We start from the raw sequence: 21,046 nt of genomic DNA, 5'->3' as shown, positions 1-21,046 counted from the left end.
ATCCAAGATAGGTGGGAAAAGACTTGAGGCTTGCCTTAGATATCATCCAAATGATGCCCATGACATTTGCACAACCACAGCCAACGGAAAAGACACTAGCCACCCTTGTCCTCATGCTACGTTTTACTACAGGAGTAGTAAAACACCATTCCTTTTCAGAACACAACTCATAATTATGCAGAACTTCTCTGGATGCCAAGAGGCTGCTTCATTGCCGATAAAACTGATAAATATCAAGTCGCGTGAAATTCCAACAATATACAAAACAGAAACACAGTTCAGCTGGAAGATATTAATCCAAGAAGGGTTACTGCACGTACCTCCAGTCCGGATGAATCCAGTGGCCTCTTTTTTCTTGGCCCAATGGCTGCCAGAGCTGTATGGTTAGCCTCCATTTGCTGCATTTGTGCAAGTTCTAATTGCTGCAACTAATTTAGGAAGAAAAGAGGAAGTTATGAGTAGGTTGGTCTGCAGTACCCTGAAAGTCACCGCTCAACTTGAGTCAGTTAGTCTTAGCCTTGGCCAGTCTTCTACAATTAGAAATTCATGAACCGAGCGTGTTTTTGTTTGCTTGTTCTCCCATTTGTATAGCAATAAAAAGGTTCAACAAGAAGCATATTTAGGGACATCATTCTATAGGTCAGTATACATTTGTTTAGAAAAAAATCCATACTTCATTGGGACATTTGCCATTTAAGAAAGTATGTAATAATCTCTTTAAAATTAACCATCCCATTCTCCATTTCCTTTATTAAAAATGCAATTTATTCTGAAAGAATCTATAATACTATTTTAGCTTCTGTTTCCTCCGTCTTGCAGGAAGCAGTTTTGATTTATGAATATTTACCTAAACCTCATTCTGGCTGCTATTTGTAATAGGCTGAGATGGCTAGAGCATTGCAGGTTGGTACTCTGTAGCCACCGCATACATCTCTTAGCACCAAGTCACAAATACATACATGCAAGATACTTGAGAACTCTGCACTGTGACAAGATCCAAATATATGAATCACTTCTACTGAGAAGTATTGCACAGGAGGTATCAAGTTCCAACCTGTTAAATCTGCCATGGCCAATTCACAAAAATAAGTTTACTGCATGTTGCAGACAGACAGTTGTGCTATGTGAACCAGCCCCCATATGCCTTTACACCCCAAACAACTGCCTCGAGGGATTAATTCATCTATAGCAGCTTACAGCAGGGATAGCTACATGCACTCCCGATGTTGTTGCAACTGCCATCAGCCCTGGCCAACATGGCCAATTGCCAGCGAGTATGGGAGCTGGGAATCCAAAACATCTGGAGAACCACAGGATAGATATGTTACTTATCCCTTAACCAGATGAAGCAATGTCCCACCAAGTCTCAAGACTAGTACTCTATAGACTTCTCAACACTACTATATATTTGCTCAGAAGGGACAAGTCTTGAGATCAGAAGCCAGCCAGAAAGCATTTCAAGCCCATTTTCCCTTCTTCGATTTTTCCATCTGCTACAAGTACAAAGATTTTTTAAAAAACCTGTGTAAAGATCAAATTGCTATGAAAACGTTGCAGAAATTGTAAAATGGTCTTTGTTGCTGCTGGCCTTTTTAATAATAATATATAGGTTTTTTAAAAGTCTGGTCTTGAAGCAGTCAGGAGTTTCTAGGTGACACAATAACCATTTTAGTTAATCTGACCTGAAGCACAAATAAAGTGGAGGCACATTTTTTTTAAGCCCTTCCCAATGGTGAAATGGCATTTGCAGCATAGCTGTAATCACATGAAGCAATTTTTAAGAAGGGGAAACTGCTCTGTTCTCCTGTTCAGTTTTAAGAAAAGATTTCCTTACCATCTCACAGAAATTGGATTTTTCCACTTTCATAAAACTTGCAGGCACACACACACACACACACACCCCACCACTACCACCACCACATTTCAGTACAAGTAGGAAGGGCAAGTATTTTAGTTTAGGAAGAAGTACATTGACTTGTTGCTTTTGACGGTGCAGGCTTAAACTCTACAGATGCTAGACAGTTGATGGTCACTTGAACTATTGTTTTATTTTGCCCATGCACCAGGGCATTCTGAATACTTAATGTGCTTTAATAATCAGAAAACATTATCTACTTCACTATGGTACAGAGAAAGCATTATCCACCTGATAGGTACAGAAATAATATATTCCAGAGGGCAGTGAAGGCCCCAAACAGCCTTCAAGTGCCATTTTACATTCAAGGGAAGCTTGTTTGAAACCTTTTGCCCTCATAGGCTCAAAATTTAGCCAGCAGAATTTCTCTCCATGTTGCCCTTCCAACAGGAGATGCAAATGCAACCAAATTATCCAATGACTGTTGCACCTATTGCCACCTGTCATGCCATTTGATAGGTAAAACGAGTGACATTAGTTCAGGTCAGATGCAATGGGAAACTAATCTCTCATGGCATGAATGAGACATGGAAAGTTTCAGGCTTGTATGCGCTTCCCTCTTGTCTCATCTACTTGAACTTTCAATCCCAATTTTGAACTGTGCAGTTTTACATGGTGTGCAAATCTGACTTGGTGCATTCTCATGTGGGACAGCAAACAGCCCACAAAAAGAACAACTGCAGTTGAGAGTTTATAGAAACAAAGGCTACTATGTGGCTTTCATGGACTGATGGAAGGTTTTCTTGGAACATGTATACCTACTTTATTCTCCAAACTGAGAACTGTGTTAAGTCTGGGTGTCACATTTTAAGGAGGCCTTGGGGAAAAAACCTGTAGTGTGTCCAATAGGCAACCAGGACAAAAGGCTTGGAAACCATGTCCATAATGAACTGTTCAAAGAACTGAGGATGTTTAGCTTGAAGAGAGTATAATGGAGAAACAGGATAGTGGCCTTCAAATATATCAGGCACGTCCAACCTAAAGTTGGTTGCAATCTACCAACAAGTATCAAAAACTGGCAGTGATCTACCACCCTCCAAAGTCATTTAAGTTAAATAAATAAATGGATCTTTATTTCACAAATATAGTAGCTATGTTTGGATATCATTACGACAGATCCAAATATTTACTAGATGGACAAGTAACTAAACAAGTGAGAAAAGTCAAACTATATTTTTATATTAGTTTGCACAGATCTGAGGAGCCAGCTTCTCTCTCTCTCTCTCTCTCTCTCTCTCTCTCTCTCTGTTAACTCTTTCCCTTCTGAGTTGCTTCCTTCCTTGCTCCGTGATTTTCCTTCGCTGCTTCTCTCCTGGCCCCCATCAAAGGGAGCCTTCCCAAGCAGCTCCTCCTTGTGGCTCTGGCAGCCGCCCCCTTCCCCATCGAGAAAGCCAGGCTAAACCCACCTCCCCTCTTCCAGCAGCATCACACAGACCTCCCCCCACCTCCCTCCATCTCCCCGCATGCGCTGCTCAGAGAAAGGCCCTGCGATCGACCAGTAACAACCTCGTGGTCCACCGAGGTCTCGCAATTGACGTGTTGTACATGGCTGAAATATATGAAGACCTGTCACACAGAAGATTGAGCAGACTTGTTCTCTGATGCTCCAGAAGAGCAGTGCTAGAAATAATAGGTGGAAATTGCAGGGAAGGTGATTTTGGCTAAGCGTTAGGAGAAACTTCCTAATAGCTGCCCTACTAACAGTGGAACAAACTGTCTTGGGAGTTGGTGGGCTCTCCTTTGCTGGAGGTGCTTAAGGCAAAAGTGGGCAGGCATCCATCAGGGATGCTGTAGGTCCTGCTTTTAGGCAGGGGGTTGGACTAGATCTCCAAAGTCCCTTCTAGCTCAACCATTCTAAAAAACAAACAAACACCACACACAAAAAAACCAAATACACAAGATGAAAAATGCAATAAAACCAAACACCATTTTACAGCCTATAGTATTCACGTATGGACTCTGCAATCTTCCTGCTCTCTTTTAGACCTTTGTTGTCAAAAAGTTCAACTTACTGTCTAGCACAGTGTTTCCCAAACTTGGGTCTCCAGCTGTTTTAGGACTACAGTTCCATCATCCCTGACCACTGGTCCTGCTAGGTAGGGGTGGTGGGAGTTGTAATCTAAAAACAGCTGGAGACCCAAGTTTGGGAAACACTGGCTTAGCAGCTTTTCCTGTTCCTGGTTTATTTTTAAAAAATAATGTATTCAGCCATCAGCTTCTCAAATTACTTCTTTGCTTGCATCAGTTTATGCTCATTTATGAGAATTTCCCCCCTCATTTGGATAAGACTTTATTTTTTAAGGAACCCTTCTTCCCATTTATAGCTTCCTTGACCTTGGCATTTATGCCTGCTTGGATCCTCTTGGCACTTGTTCATCACCATTCTAGTCTGTAGTACTACTGCAGTGATTTAAAAGAAACTTCAAAGCTGCCTGAAGAGGTCTGACCCACCTGACCCACCCCTTCAACTTCCTTTTAACTAATCCCCTTATTTGAGAAGTTTCATCTTTTGAAGGCAGATGCAAGTGCTGAAATTTCCAAGCAACTTTCCCCTTACATATTGTGGCCACTTTTCCCAAGTGGTCCAGCAACACTTAAACACTGTATCATGGGTAGGCAAACAAAGGCCTGGGGGCCGGATCCGGCCTAATCACCTTCTAAATCCAGCCTACGGATGGTCTGGGAATCAGCGTGTTTTTACATGAGTAGAATGTGTGATTTTATTTAAAATGCATCTCTGGGTTATTTGTGGGGTATAGGAAAGGTACCCCTGCCCGTATGGGCCAGTCTTGCCAGACTCTAGGGTTTTGCGTTCATCTCACTCTATAGGCCGGGAGCCAGCGCTGTCCGCAGACACTTCCAGGTCACGTGGCCAGCGTGACAAGCTGCATCTGGTGAGCCAGCGCAGCACACGGAAACACCGTTTACCTTCCCGCTAGTAAGCGGTCCCTATTTATCTACTTGCACCCGGGGGTGCTTTCGAACTGCTAGGTTGGCAGGCACTGGTACCGAACGACGGGAGCGCACCCCGCCGTGGGGATTCGAACCGCCGGCCATGCGATCGGCAAGTCCTAGGCGCTGAGGTTTTACCCACAGCGCCACCCGCGTCCCATATATATATATTTCTCTCTCTCTCTCTCTCTCTCTATATATATATATATATTTCAAAATATAGTCCAGCCCCCCTACAAGGTCTGTGGGAAAAAATTTGCTGACCCCTTCACTACATCCTGGGTACTGCATGATATTAGGTTAACACCTTGCCTCTTGCCCGGTGGCCTCCATGAGGAATGAACCAGAGTGACTCCTCCGGTTGAATGTGCTTCTGGTGTGGGCATGAGTATACGTAACTGAAATGGCATATTACTTTATTATTCCCATTTCCTCCCGTGGTGCTGAATTTTGCATTGTAAGCTCTTTGGGGCAGGCAGCTCACCTTTTGCACTCTAAAGCACTACTGAAGACTAATGGAGTTATGTATAAGGAAGTCAAAACATTTCCATAACTGGGCAATGCACCATTCTTAAGTCGCTCCTCCCCACAAGGTTTAGGGTAGTAAAGTGCACAACTAAAGGTAAATATCCATTAAGAGTATCTTATAGGGAACTGCTGTCTTGATAGCAAAACTTAAAGGGGCAGAGACTAAGTAGCATTTGGCAAGTAACAGTGGTAAATTGTAAGTAACATGCATATTTTGATGTATAACGTCAATCCCTCTCAAAGCGCCTAAGGAAACCTTCTGACGCAGAGGGTCCAAATTCCCTCACTTATGCTCGCCTTGCATTCTGTGGGCATTCCTTTACTTTGGTTGGAGTCTGGTGCATAGATGCCGAGACCATTTCACGGGATTGCCATTTGTACTGCCTCTCCTCCTACATTAATCCAAACAACGAGGGCCCTTTAAAGCATTCATAAATAACCTGCTGCTGCTGCTACTATTGGCACTTAGAAGCCAACCGTAGCAATGTTAAGCAACAACAAATTTGATAGTTCAAGAGGCACAGTTAAGAAAAAGATTGCGCAGGAAAAAACAAAACCACTCATTTACCACAGAGATCCTTAAAAATGGCATGGAATCAGTCAAGTAACTATAGAAACCAATTTCTTCAGCTCTGTATCACACATCTCACACCTCAATTGTCTTTATTATTGTCTGCTGTCAGATCCTTAATCAGAAATGTGAACAGGCTTGATTTATTCAGCGGGGAAAAGAATCTGTAGGTCAAGTAAAAAAAAAAATCTCACTCACACAGTCTTCAACCTTAGGTATTTTCATTTAATTCTGTTCCCAGTAGCTCTGGGGGCAACTCCAGTGAGATCCAATATTAAGGCTCAATTAAAATAAGCTCCAATTAGTGGAGCTTTTTTCTCTCCGGCTAGAAAAGTCAGGAAATGGATATTGGGAAATGTAAAAAGTCAGCTACTGAGAGGAGGCTGCAGCAGACATAAATGAACTTATTTGTTGATTTCTGCAGTTGCTATGCAGAGGCCTCTGGGAGTAAAAGCTTAACCAGTCTAAGCTATAAACTAAAACCCCTGCAGCTAAACATGAACTGCGTGAAACAAGGGCTCCATTCCAGAACAGAAAACTGCTGGGCCCAGAAAATTAAAAGCCAGAGGCGTTTTCCATTTAAAACTAAATCCCAGTACCGCCTCCCAGCCAAAGAATTATAAGCAGTATCAGATTTACAAAACGAACAATTACCCTGGAAAAATGTAGCCTATTGTATGGTCCCAGATGCTAAATCTCAAAGTCTCTCCCCCCCCCCCAATCCCACATTATATTCCTACCAAACACACTGCTGTATAGTTTAGGCCTGTCTAGAAATAGTTCTTTGTAAACTATGAAAATAAAATGTTAAGAGCTCATAATTCATTGACCTCATTTGAAGTGCTGCCCTTGCCTGTAGCAGTTCCTGTCCTTCCCCAAGGCCTCTGCAAATGGTATGCAACAGCAAAATAAACCCTGACCTAATTGCCAGGAGAGGAGGGCTGCCAACCTTCCCTCAGAACACAAAGGCAAAGCGTGGGGACTTGAAAAAGTCATACCTCTTTTGCTTTCTGCTTTAATCGCAGCTGCTCCGGATCTTCTTTATTGGTACGGCTCTATCAAAAAGGAAAAGAAAAGAAGGGGGGAGGGAGAGGAAGAGAAAGAAAGACGTTTAATAGAAATTACTAGCACCCAAACACAACATTATCTTTAAATATTTAATAAGTTACAATTTTCTCTTCTGATTGGAAATCTTAGCTGCAGGGAATGAATGCCTCCAGCCAGATTGGCTCTCTCACACACACAGAGATACACACACACACACACACACACACACACACGAAAAAACCCCTCTCTTCATCAGGGACTGCTGCCTCCATTCTAGCCCAGAGGAAGCTTGAACTAAAAATGATGCTAACATTGTCAGTCAGGTCCAGCCTAGGCGTGATGATGTTCATGTCAGCAACAGACACTTGGGAAAATGAGAAAAGCAGCAAGGAGGGAGATAAAAAGATCCGGCACCATATTTGATGGGCGTGCAGAAGGCCTCCTTAAGTAGCCTATTTTTTCAGTTCCTATATTGGGCCATTTTAAAATAGGTCATTTGCAAGAGTTATAATAGGTTACATTTAATAGGTCCCAGGCAGCTACCAGTGGATCATCCGGTAGGGGAAGGAAAGACTTCTAGGTCCACTAGCAAATTGGTGTAACCTTGAAGCTCCTAGCTCAGTGCATAAGCAACTTGCTGAAGGCCACACAAAGCTCAGTCAGCCCCTGAAATCTAATGTGGGATAATAGGAATGTACCCTTTAAGTTAATTCTAAGGCGTGTATGGGGAACCTCAGGCCTGGGGGGGGGGCAAAGGTGGCCTCTTCAGTCCTCTATCTGGCCCTCAAAACTCTGTCCAGGAAACACCCATTTCCCCAGGCCACGCTGCTCACCAGCCCTACTTCATACCTTCTTCTTGAGAGTTTTTGCCTGGCTGGAATCTGTCCTTGAACTCTGCTTGCTTCGTCGGAGGATAGGGAAAGGGGTGCGTGTGTGAGAGAGAACTGCCCTACTGTACAAAGGTAAAATTCATATTTGTTGCACCATTGACCTGTGGTTCCAGGAAGGTTGCCAATCCTTGCAAATCATAGCTAGAATTCACCTGTCCCAAGATACAGTCCCCTGCCCAGTAGTTTGCAGGGGGCTAGAGTTACATCTTCATCAGACCCAAGTTAGACACACTGAGCGCTATATAAAGAGATAACTTCCTAGAATCATAGAATCATAGAGTTGGAAGAGACCACAAGGGCCATCGAGTCCAACCCCCTGCCAAGCAGGAAACACCATCAGAGCACTCCTGACATATGGTTGTCAAGCCTCTGCTTAAAGACCTCCAAAGTAGGAGACTCCACCACACTCCTTGGCAGCAAATTCCACTGTCGAACAGCTCTTACTGTCAGGAAGTTCTTCCTAATGTTTAGGTGGAAACTTCTTTCTTGTAGTTTGGATCCATTGCTCCGTGTCCGCTTCTCTGGAGCAGCAGAAAACAACCTTTCTCCCTCCTCTATGTGACATCCTTTTATATATTTGAACATGGCTATCATATCACCCCTTAACCTCCTCTTCTCCAGGCTAAACATGCCCAGCTCCCTTAGCCGTTCCTCATAAGGCATCGTTTCCAGGCCTTTGACCATTTTGGTTGCTCTCCTCTGGACATGTTCCAGTTTGTCAGTGTCCTTCTTGAACTGTGGTGCCCAGAACTGGACACAGTACTCCAGGTGTGGTCTGACCAGAGCAGAATACAGTGGCACTATTACTTCCCTTGATCTAGATGCTATACTCCTATTGATGCAGCCCAGAATTGCATTGGCTTTTTTAGCTGCCGCGTCACACTGTTGGCTCATGTCAAGTTTGTGGTCAACCAAGACTCCTAGATCCTTTTCACATGTACTGCTCTCAAGCCAGGTGTCACCCATCCTGTATTTGTGCCTCTCATTTTTTTTGCCCAAGTGCAATACTTTACATTTCTCCCTGTTAAAATTCATTTTGTTTGTTTTTGCCCAGTTCTCTAATCTGTCAAGGTCGTTTTGAAGTGTGATCCTGTCCTCGTTTTGAAGTGATCCTGCACTTCTATGCTTGGCTACTGCATTCTGCACAGACCCATGAACATGCAATATGGAGGTCTCTGGCAAGAGGTACCAGCTGCCAAAAACTGAGAAATCTGGTGGGAGACGACTGAAGTGGTTTAAGAAATGGAAGCAGAAGTGTTCTCTAGCTGCTGCTCATCCATTTTTGTCTTCAACATGAAGCAACAAAAAATAATAATAGAAAGATGGGCTACGAACTCCCCACCATCTTAGTTCTAATTTTTGAGTGTTTGGCTTTGTACTATTTCTGTTTTTAGCAAGAGCATCATTCAGTAAATGGTCTAGCGTCATACAGCCCAGACATAGGCTTATTACCAACAACTCTGAAATAGTGATAAATAGTAATATAACCAAAGTGTATGACGTTTTCCTATTTGCTTTTAACATCCATCTTATTTTTTTCTATGGGGTATCTTTCCTACGCATTTCAAGTGTCAAGGGGGCCCACTGGCACCATACAAAAACACACAAATGCAAGAAGTGTCCATAGATTACAACAGGTTTGGACTCAGCAGCCCTGTTTAGGGACGTTTTTAAGTGTTTGAAGTTTGATCGTGTTTTTAATATTCTGTTGGGAGCCACCCAGAGTGGCGGGGAAACCCAGCCAGATAGGCAGGGCATAAATACAATACAATACAATAAAATTTATTATAGAAAATATTGGAAGGATGGAGAGTTGTAGTCCGCTGTTGTGGAAATTTTTTTGCCAGAGTTCGAACCTTTTTGGTAAACCTTGGGATCCACAGAGTCCATGAGAACCCCTCTGAATCCCTTCTCTGAGGTCCAACTTCTCAAGGTACCCAAATACTGTAAAATACCCATCTCCTACATGGATGTGCTTGCATAGTTCTTTCAGCTGCAGCAAACTGGCAGCATCTAGGTCTAGGAATATTTAGCTGCCGTAAGTCTTCTGCAAATAACAATTCTCTCACCTTGGCTGCCCGCAGCAACACCTCTCTCTCTTCTTCATCCTTCCTCTGCTTCTCGATCTGGTCCAACTGCTCAAGAAACCGAAGCTGGGCCCTTGTATCACTAGTTATTGTGTACTTGTCATTCCCCTAAAAAGCGCGGGGGGGGGGAGGAGAGAATTTATGGTTGTTTTAAAATACAACATGGACCACTGGCCCCAACCTAGATGTTAAAAGCAAGTCAGCTTGCATTAACGTAATAGACAAGTTTAAAATAAATTCAATGCACATTTGCTTACCAAGATTGCATCTGCTTAGTTTATTATTTATTAAATTTAAATTCCATTAAGAGCTGCTTTCCTCCAAAGCGTTTCCAGATTTTCAGTTAGCTTATCTATACTAGCTATTAAAACCAGCCATTTGCTCCAACCCTCCCCTCCACAAAAAAACAACAACCATTTTTGCCTATGTCCAGTTTCAAGCTTCCGAGCTCAGAAAACAGGCCCAGCACTGAACTAAATTGATGCCTGAAGACACTTAAAGGCAGGGAAGGATGGGGGCATATAATTGGAAGCATGGTGTACCTCAGTGACAGGCGTGCATGCTTGGGTTTGTAGACAGTCCCAGGAGGAATCTTTGGAAACTCTAGTTAAGAAAGAAGCCTGGAACTGCTGCCCATTAAAGCAGACATAAAGGTAAATGTAAAGGGACCCCTGACCATTAAGTCCAGTCATGACCGACTCTGGGGTTGCGGCGCTCATCTCGCTTTACTGGCCGAGGGAGCCGGTGTACAGCTTCCGGGTCATGTGGCCAGCATGACTAAGCCGCTTCTGCTGAATCAGCGCAGCACACGGAAATGCCGTTTACCTTCCCGCCGGAGCGGTACCTACTTATCGACTTGCATTTTGACGTGCTTTCGAACTGCTAGGTTGGCAGGAGCAGGGACAGAGCAACGGGAGTTCACCCCGTTGCAGGGATTCGAACTGCCAACCTTCTGATCTTCTTGATCTAAAGCGGACATACACTGGACTAAATGAACCAGTAGGTGGAATTGGTATGTGGTAGCTTTCTTCTGGTTATTGCCATTTCCATGACTGCATTTTATTCTTACAACCTAATAGCCTAGAACCTTCTGCATCCATGAGGAAACATACTTTAAGGCAGATTTTAGATATAGGATGCCAATACAACTACTTTTTTAATTTTTAATTTTTAAAAAACCACCGACTGGAACAAGACTGTTAGGAGACCAAGAAGCTTAATGATTATTTCCTTTACCTTACAGGTCATCGTACGATGCTGAGCAATTACAGTTAGTTTCTCCAGAAGCCCTCTTAATCTCTCTTGTGTAGCATGGGAGATCAAGTTCAGAACATCTGAATTAACTTCCGTAATGTCATGGCTTTTACCTGTGGAGGCAGAGAAAATCCATTACGTGTTTTAGTACTAGCTGATAATTGAAATAATTAGCACAGCAGGCATTCTGTTCCCCCTGGAAGTCATACCCATTATGAATAAAGGTTTGGGAGATTGTGATTTTCCTGGTAAAGCCACAACTTCAAAGATCTTAGACATTACATTAATAAAACCTAGCCTACAGCTTCAGAAAATAGACATTGTTTCACTTAGCCCCTAGAATCACTTTCCTTGCAAGGTCATTTATAGGACAAAGTTAATAAGAATACAGAAATCAAGCCTTGTGGTTGGGAGAAGGGAAGTAGTAGTAGCTGTAGAAATTAGTGCCATATTTGGTTAATTTCAGTAATTAAAAAAAACACAAAACCACACGCACAGTTACGTTTTGCCCTGTTTTGACACAGTGCTTGTTAAATCTTGACATGTTAATGAACTGAGAAGCTTTTCGCAACATACTGGGCCTTTTTCATACTCCAGTCCAGCCAACAGCATATGGCAGCTTGACCCAGCGTCTCAAAGCAACAGCTTGGAAAACAGCTAAGTCCAATAGGGCCTTAAAGCGGCCCCCTTTCCTCTTCACCCATAACTGCAGCTTGCCTGGGTGAGCTCTGCTTCTCTCTCGTTCTGCATCCCTTCACTCCCCCCAATATTTTCAGAGCAATGGCACAGAGGCAGATTGCTTTAAGGAAAGCTGCTTGAACCCTACCACTAAGGCTAAGCATCTTCTTTGCAGTGCTCTGCAGTAGCGCATGTAACTAATGAAGGCTTCCTCTGGTTGACAACAGACCCTGCTTTCAGCACAGGCTTCGTAAGGTGTAGCAGCTGCCCAGGCAATTCAGTGCCATGGAAGCAAAAGTACTATTAAATGCAGACCCCAAAGGCGTTTTCCTGAACCTGCACTCTCTCCCCTTCAGAGATTTGAGAACTTAAAACAACAAGTATACTAATGCAGAAAAGGCATATTTCATGCCAAGAATAAAATGTATCCTCAAAATAGGTGTGCAAGGGGTTGCTGGCTGCTATCACGAACCTCAGCAGAGACTAAGACAAGCTACTGTTTTAATATTAAAATGGTCACCTTTTACATTAAGTTGTTTATGGGCAGAAAGCATATTCCAACATTTGGTTTAGGCTGGACTTTACACTTATGCAAAGCAGCTTCAGTGTTGGTAGCTTGCAAACATTTGCTGAAGTTAAGATGTTGAGATTTGGGGAAACAAAGAAAACTAGGATTTGTTTAGAGCAGAGATGGCAGATTTGCAACCCTTGGGCCAAATGCAGCCTCCAAAGCAATTCTGTTTGGCCCCTGGTGGCCATGCTAAATTTTAAACCAAGGTGTGTGCCCAAGTTTCATCCATGAAGGACAATGAAAAATGCTACTTGTACGGTATTAAATTCACACTTCTAATGTTTAACTCTTTGGGTTTTGCATGCAGAGTCCCCGTTACTAAACAGCGTCTGTGCTCTATATCTGAAACACTTGCAGCTAGATGATTTAGGCTTTGTAGGACCTAGCCACCTAACTTCAGTTTGTGGCCATATGCTTCTGCCATTCTCCTTCCTCTGGCTGAGGCCATTTTGGGGCAGGGGAGAAAAGCTGGGAATCCAAGTCAAGATGGTTTTGGAACAGACTTTCACATGACATAACCCCTTTCTGGGAGCAATCTGTGGCCAAGACACACCTGCACCTTCTACCCCCACCCCAACCATAGGTGAAAGGTGCACACACTCAAAAAGATGTTTAAGGGGAAGACGACCCTAGAACATCCACTCCTATTTAATTGTACCAATAGTGGGAGTTGCCTTAAGCACTGCTGTTGGGCCTCTCTGCTGTCTGGCTGATGAGTTGGGCACTATCCTTCTCATAGCTGCTTGGTCAAATGGCCCCAGAAGCCTATGCACCAGTGCAAAGCACTCATGGAACATCTCTCTGATCTACTGCTTCAAAGATGTATTGCTGGCCTGCTCAGAAATAGAACAAAACCCTCAAACATCTCATCAGTAAAAGGATTTCACAAATGGGAAACCACCACCTAGAAGGCCCTGTCAGCAATAAATATCAACTGGGTGCCACCAACAAATCAGGTCTCCTCTGTTGATTATAGGTCCAAGATGGCTTGCAGCCCGAGCCACATAGGGCTGTGTATGCGGTATTTAACACACAAAACAGAGTCCAGTAGGTTATCACAGCACTTTCAGGACTGATGACAGTCACATTGTGTTGCCTCACTGAACTAGCAGCTGCATTCTGCACCAGTGGCAACTTCCAGACAGTCTTCAAGGGCAGTCCCACAGAAAGCACATTGCTGTAGTCAAGATGGGAGGTCAACAGAGCATGGACAGCTGTAGCCAGGCTATCCCAGTCCCTAAACAGCCATAAAACACTCCTAGCCACACAGACTGCACTTGGGGATGCAGTGACAGGCTGGAATCTATAGGTACTCCCAGGCTGCAAACCTGTTCCTGCAGGGTGAATGAAGCCCTTGCAAGAACAGGTCATCCACCCAATTCCCATGTTTCTTGCTTCAAGATTTCTTGGGCAGGGGTTGAAGTCTTTGACTGCATGTGTTAACCAAACAGATGTGTGTTAACTATACATTAGCACTGAGTAGTAAAGACTGCAAAGCACTGGCCAAAATCTATAGTTTCCCATTTTTAAGATTAATATTGCTTCATAATCTCACTTTCAGTGCTGCTGCGATCCAAGCTAATTTGCTATTTAAAAATTTGGCTGCTTAAATACAAGTTCCGTAACTCATTACAGAGCAACGCTAGTATATTCAGGAAAGAGGTGGTGTCAAAGTTAAGATTTATGCAGCCTGTTTTGCATTCTGAAGTATCCCCCCCGCCCCCCCAATTTTCTCACCCATTTCTAGGATCTTCTTCTGCAGTGCATCTGATGAAAGGAAGAGTTCTTCTGGACAAGACCGGATAATTGCGCCGATTGCTTGAGATTTCGAACCGAATATGCATGCACTCTCTTCACTCAAGTTGACCCCAGCCATAGAAGTCACATCGTTGATGTCATCTTCATCTCTACAAGCAAAAATTTCTATTATATTTTGTATTTGGTTATAAAGGCAAACTGTTCTATTAAATACTGTGCTTACCAACATGGCTGTAGGTCCTGTCACTAACCAGGCTGCTTTATTTCTTTGATCTGCACTAGCTAGAATTTAGCATTGCAAGTTCAATGTTTAGGTAAACTTGGCAACTTTGGCATCGTTTTCTACAAATGACATAAGCGGGAAAGTGAAGGCTCCTGAGAAAGTTGTCACTGACCATGATTAGAAGTTTGAGGGCTGAGTGAGACATTAAAAACAACAACAACTGAAGAGACTTTGTGGGTAGGGAGATTAGGATCAGAGAAGCAAGTGGGAACGTCCTTGTAAAGAATTCAAAATTCCGCAGAGGGAAAACTCTTGGGAAAATGGCAATTTGCAGCACTGAAGTTCAACCCCATTTGGAACAGGTAACTGATTTATTGCCTGGATATGAGAACCACTTGCCCACAAAAACGCTCTCTTGCTAGGGCTTAAACTCAGTTTGTTGGCCCCCCCCCATACAGCCCACAACTGCAGCCACACACAGCCGCTCTTGATTAGATATTGTAGAGAAACAGAGCTGTGTGCCACCAGCATACTGATAACACATGGCTCCATATCCCCCGATGACTGCTTCCAATGGGTTCATATAGATGTTAAATAGCACTGGGGAACAAGAGAGTTCCCTGCAGCACCTCATAACAAATGTCACGGGCCTGATGAACATCCCCCCCCCCCCAATACCACTCTTTGGAACTGATGCTGCAGGTAGCATGAACCGGCATAAAACAATGTTCCTGACACCTATGTCACACAGCCAGTTCAGGTCCATGGTTGATGGTATCAAAAGCCACAGAGAAATCAAGCAAAAGCACAAAGGTTGCACTCTGCTTGTTGCTCTCCCTTCAGGGAGACCAAGGTTGATTTCATCCCAACATCAGGTCTGAAACCAGACTAAAATGGGATCAGACTATCGGTTGTATCCAATAATGCCTGCAGCTGCTCTGCCACAACCAGCCAATGACTACCACAGACTAGGGAATCCAGGGCGAGCTACTTTATATATAAAGCAGTGGACACAGCACCGGCTCCTTCAAGGTAGGCACAGTCAAGTCAGAAAAGTATTCAATCTTTTCGTTTAAAAATTAAGGTTATCAAAGAAATGAAGGAGAAACAAGGACTTGAACTTGTCTATGTAATGGTTAAAATAACTTTACTACAACAACAAAATGAGTAACAAGGGTATATTTCAACATGAGTTCAATTGTCCAATTAACCTAATATTTAAGAGAACTTGATAAGCAAGCTGGGGCCATTCTAGTTCATTCTAGTAGAGCATTTGATATGGTACCACAAGGAAAAATACTTTCAGCAAGCAAAAAAAGAGTTACAAGTATTGAAAAAAAAGAAGTGGGATTTTGTTGGGATTGGTCTTGAACCCATTTGTTCATATTTTAGTGAACATGGTATTAAAAATGCACTTAAGGGTCAGCTGAGTAACATGCTCAAGATTAGGGAGTGGCATTTATTGATCTTTTCACTAGGACCTAGCAAGCAGGTATGCTTGGGACCGAATCCCCAGGATCAGACTGACTGCCAACATCAATAATATTTCCTCCTGTGGTAGTTATGGATTATCCACAGAAACCATTAATATTGGGACATTTATTTTGTCAATTACAGAAGTTGCTTCTCTACTTAAGCATTTTATTAGTTTGGCTCATAACTATGTCTTTAAGTGTGGAGTACACTGATCTAATCAAACTTTCCAATTGAAGCAAGTCCCTCCTGGTTTTCTCATTTAGTATATCTCATTTAGTAAACTTTTCAATGAAGAAACACACAAAAACTTGACAAACAAGTCTTTAGCACCCTCTGCTGTTCAAATATTGGCCCTGTACTTTTCACTATTTTAATTACACAATTGTTCTAAAAATAAGGACAGGCTTGAGCTAAAGCCTGTAAGATGCCAGCCAGAGGCTGCTAATCAAAATCTGCATGGAGCAATTTAAAATTTAATCTAGGATTAGGTTGGTAGCAGCTACATACTCATCTGTGTTCATTGTCTTTCTTTATATTTAAGAAAGCTCTCACACAGGTAAAAAGCAAATTAAGACATCTGGACAAAAGTAAGATTGTTCCAGCTTTAGGATGAAGGATTTCAGATTGCCATTCTTTTTACTGAAGTGTGATGCTGCAAAAACAATGGCTCCCAAATGCTGTTCACCATGGACCACCTGAAAATTGCAACAGGTCTTGGTGGACCAACTTAATGTTTTTTCTGCATGTTGTAGCGATTTTAATGCGCTGTGCTAGGTGCTGCATGATTTTGATCATATTTTTATTACCTATATATTGTATGTTATTGCATTACAATTTGAATTCTGTAGACTTCAAATTGTAACACAATGTAAGAAATGAAACCAAGAAATAACAATACAATTAAAATGAATATGAATATTTAATGTGATGTATGCACCACCTTCCACATTCAACCACAGACACCCTATGTACCACGTGAATGAAGCTCTATGTGATCCACAGATCAGAGTTTGGGGAAAGCATTAAGTCCCCCAAGCCCCAAGTACATAGTCTCTTGTAGGTAGTGTAACTTCCAGCTAGAATCTGCAGACAGAGATAGTGAAATAATCTTCCTTAACAGTCATGAATTATCACAGTTATCTTTCAGTTTTAATTATATGGTAGAAGTTCAATAGAGCATTTGATGCTGCTAACTGCTGGGATATCAGACCTTATGCTACAACTTAGAAGTAGTAGTGAGAACAGAAACTTCCTGCACTACAGCTAAAGCAGCTACCCTAACCTTCCACATTTGGAGGGGGAAAGCTCCCTTGCTACAGTCTTTTCCCATAGTATAAAAGGTAAAGGGACCCCTGACCATTAGGTCCAGTTGTGACCGACTCTGGGGTTGCGGCGCTCATCTCGCTTTATTGGCCGAGGGAGCCGGTGTACAGCTTCTGGGTCATGTGGCCAGCATGACTAAGCCGCTTCTGGTGAACCAGAGCAGCACACAGAAACACCGTTTACCTTCCCGCTGGAGCGGTACCTATCTACTTGCACTTTGACGTGCTTTTGAAATGCTAGATTAGCAGGAGCAGGGACCAAGTAATGGGAACTCACCCCACTGCGGGGATTCAAACCGCCGACCTTCTGATTGGCAAGTCCTAGGCTCTGCAGTTTAACCCACAGCGCCACCTGCACCCCTGCCATAGTATACTAGCACTAAATTAGTAGAATTGCTCTCACATCTTATACCTACGGCCCTCCACCAGATATTGCCAGAGTCTTAGGGCCTACCTTACTGGGCCTAACTTATGTGCTTGAAGTGTCTAAAACTTAGCTGAATGCCATACTTATGCCCTACAGCCCCAGCCAGCATGGCTAATGGTCAGGGATGGCAGGAGTTGTAGTCCCAACAACATCTGAACAGCCAAAGGTTCCCCTTCTGCACAAGATGCCACTGACATCCTTGCCTCCCTCCCCAAACCCAAAACATTTTATGCATGGCACAGACTTCTACTAAATCCTTGTGCTATTACACCAAAAGGTAGCACAGCACTAGTTTAAGGGGACAGGCTACAGCCCAATAAAGGAAGGGGCCAAGATCTTCTGGAGTGACTTTTTGCCCCAAGAGTGGACTACACTAATGTGTCAACTTCTGAGCCTTCTATGCAACAGAAATCTGAAAGGGATTTTCGTTCCAGTTACTGGCCACATTCAAATGATTTTACAGGGTGATGAAAACAAATACAGCTTCTTTTCCAACAATCACAGACAACTAGACACATCTGATTTCAATTGAAATGTGTTAATAAATCTCAAGTCTGTATTAAACCCTAAGATTCAGCTAACAGGTATGATACCCTTCTGAACCCTACAAAAAAGCTGCTGGGCTACTTAAAAGGAATAGAGTTTGCTGACTTAGAATTAGCTTAAATCTAATATAGTATATTTGACTACCTCAAACCCCCACAGAATAACTAAGAAAAATAGAGTATGTAGAGTTATTAATGAAGCTGACTTATTTTCATCAAGGAACAGTGAAATACAATCTTTGTTCATAATTTATGGAATAATGTTGTATTACAATTACTTTTTCTTTAAGTGTTCTAACAAGAATTGACTGAATTATCTAATTTCATTAATATTTTTTAGAATATTAAGTGTGCAATTAAAATCCGCTCATGTATACTTTACAATGTATCATTTGTTCAAGCATTTTATTCATATTGCTTAGGATAAAGCAATCTCAAATCCAAAGAAAACTCTTTAAAATGTGTGAAGTTTTAGTTCCCACAGACTTAAATTGTATTTTCCTTCAGTGAGGTAGCAATACTGATATTTTGCAATGTGCGAATTCCTTTAATGAGTTGGACAGTTAGAAGACAGGATAAGGAGTTCAAAATAAAAGAACTAGGATTAGCAGCTAGATAAATAAAAGCCTGGACTTCAGGAGCATATAACCCAATCAAGCTCTGGAATGTAAATATCTGAAACAGCTGGCAGGGCAAATTTTAGGCTTTTCCTTTCATTAGCACTAAAACATCAGAACCAAGGAAGCAAAAACTCCCATCAGAAATCTTAAATATTTATTTAGGCATCACTCGATTCTCTGTGGCTGTTTGCTTCCCACCCCACCCCCCACACCCCGCCTCCCAGCCAGGCTTTTGCATAGTACACAAACTTCCGACTTTGTTTATTTTTTACCTGAAGGATTTTGTTCCGTTCTCCCTTATTTTATTTCTCTGAACAGGAGATGCTTGAAGCGACAGGATTTTGTTTCCTGGCAGGGTAATTTGTTTCACAACGGAACCTAAAAAAAAAAGATGAACAATCCGTAGCAGAAAGCAAAATCCTTAATGACATTCAGCGCACAGCGCACCCAAGAACAGATATCTGGAGAGACTGTGTCCAGGATTTTTTTCTGTTTTTTTTTAATGAAAGCTGCATATTTGCTTCAAGGTCAAAATGCAGTTCCCATACACATTATCTGCTCAAGTTATTTTATCAGGACATGGACACCTGGACAACTGTGCTATAGCCAAGAATATTCCAACATCAAAGGTATCTGTAACTGTTGCCTTTAACAAAGGCTGCTCCCTCTTGTAATTAAGACAATTCTCCAAGTGATTTTCAAGACAACTGCTTTTAGCACAGTTAATACATTTGCTGTGCAAGGTCCAGGCATCTTTCTTAAAGGTTGTGGATGGGTCAATGGATAGTACTGTGCCAATATTCAAGAGGTAGCATCTATCACTGGGAAAATGCACTTCTGGTATTCAGGATATCATGAGAAAGCTTAGGGGAAATGGTGCAAGCCTGGGCAAACTGCTCCTCCTCAAAACTCCTGACCACCTTCTAGTGTGGCCAAGAAGACAGAACAGAAGCTTTTGCTTATTCACAGTGTAGTGTTACATCTTAACCCTAAAATGGTTAATGTTATAGATGGTTTGTAACGGAAAGTAGAGCTTTGAACTCCTTGTTGAGAGGAGGGGAATTTCAGGAGCCCGAGGCTCATCCGGGTTCATTCCTATCATCATAAAACCATCATGATAGCCAAAGCTCAGCTATCATAAACAAATACTGGAATTTGTTTTTCCATGTATCATGGCACCTATTATTTACATATTCATAGTTCAGACTTTCATAAAAACATCAAATGGGTATACAACATTTAGGAACACAATCCACACATTCATAAAAACATTAAAAACCAACAAGAAATACTGAAAGGTTAAAAAGAGATAATTCATATTTAAAACATAGTTTTCAAGAGACATTGGAAAATAGCAAGAAATGGTTCCTCTGAATCTCTACTGGACGTGAGTTCTACAGGTCTGGAACTGCCACACCCAAGGTCTGGCTCATAGTAAAGGCCAAAGAAACATCAGAGGTAAGTGGAACCACTAGAAGTTCCTCATCAGAGGATCTCAGTGATCCAGATGGAACATAGAATCAGACAAACTCTTAATGTATTTTTGGCCCAAGTTGTTTACAACTTTGAGCCTGGAAAACTGGCAACAAGTGCCTGTTTCTTAGCAGCTGAGTAACATGTTGCAATTAACTACAGTGTGCAACATTAACAGATATGCCCAAGCCTACCTTATCCCCGTTTAAATCATTTTTGTGAACCTGGTGACTTCAGAGTTGAATTACTGCAACCAAGCAACTCTATGTGGGGCTTCCTTTGTGCTTCACCCAGAAACTGCTGTTAGTGAATACAGCTGCAGTTCACTTGCTGACAGGAATGAGAATCTGTCAGCATGCAACACCCCTGCTCAGAGATCTGCAGTGGTTGTCATTTTCTTAAATGGCCAAGTTCAAGGTGTTACTATTGGTATATAAAGCCCTTAATGGCTAGGGAGCAGTTCACTGCCATGATCACCTTAAACCAAATGTGCCCACTCAACCACTTTGATATGTGGAACTGGCGCCATTACAGGTGCCACATAATACTAGTTCCACAGCTGTAAGAAAACAAACTTTGGACACTTTGGAATTCCCCGTTTATTGACATCAGACAAAACATTGAGCTGTGCCACTGAAATGAAGGACACCCACCAAGCAGAGAGATACATTTTGTAAAGTGGAAACAGCATGGTGTGCACTTTGTGGTT

General features: G+C 42.4%; 1 protein-coding gene across 2 annotated transcripts in view; it reads right to left on the bottom strand.

Annotated features, from left to right (window-relative positions):
• TAF4B (TATA-box binding protein associated factor 4b) overlaps window positions 1–21,046 on the bottom strand; it is a 50,653-nt gene that overhangs the window by 10,334 nt on the left and 19,273 nt on the right. For both annotated transcript variants that reach the window (XM_081206795.1, XM_081206794.1), the window contains exons 9-14: window positions 19,137–19,242; window positions 14,231–14,400; window positions 11,227–11,357; window positions 9,973–10,098; window positions 6,965–7,021; window positions 321–428 (exon numbers count right to left, since the gene is read on the bottom strand). In XM_081206795.1, coding sequence (XP_081062921.1) covers window positions 321–428; window positions 6,965–7,021; window positions 9,973–10,098; window positions 11,227–11,357; window positions 14,231–14,400; window positions 19,137–19,242 — 698 coding nt within the window. The remainder of the gene's footprint in view (window positions 1–320; window positions 429–6,964; window positions 7,022–9,972; window positions 10,099–11,226; window positions 11,358–14,230; window positions 14,401–19,136; window positions 19,243–21,046) is intronic.

The sequence above is a fragment of the Podarcis bocagei genome, assembly GCF_964188305.1.
Source record: "Podarcis bocagei genome assembly, chromosome: 8".
In the NCBI taxonomy this organism is placed as follows: Eukaryota; Metazoa; Chordata; class Lepidosauria; order Squamata; family Lacertidae; genus Podarcis; species Podarcis bocagei.
The sequence above is the reverse complement of the archived record's forward strand: the minus strand, read 5'-3'. Positions and strand labels throughout refer to the sequence as shown.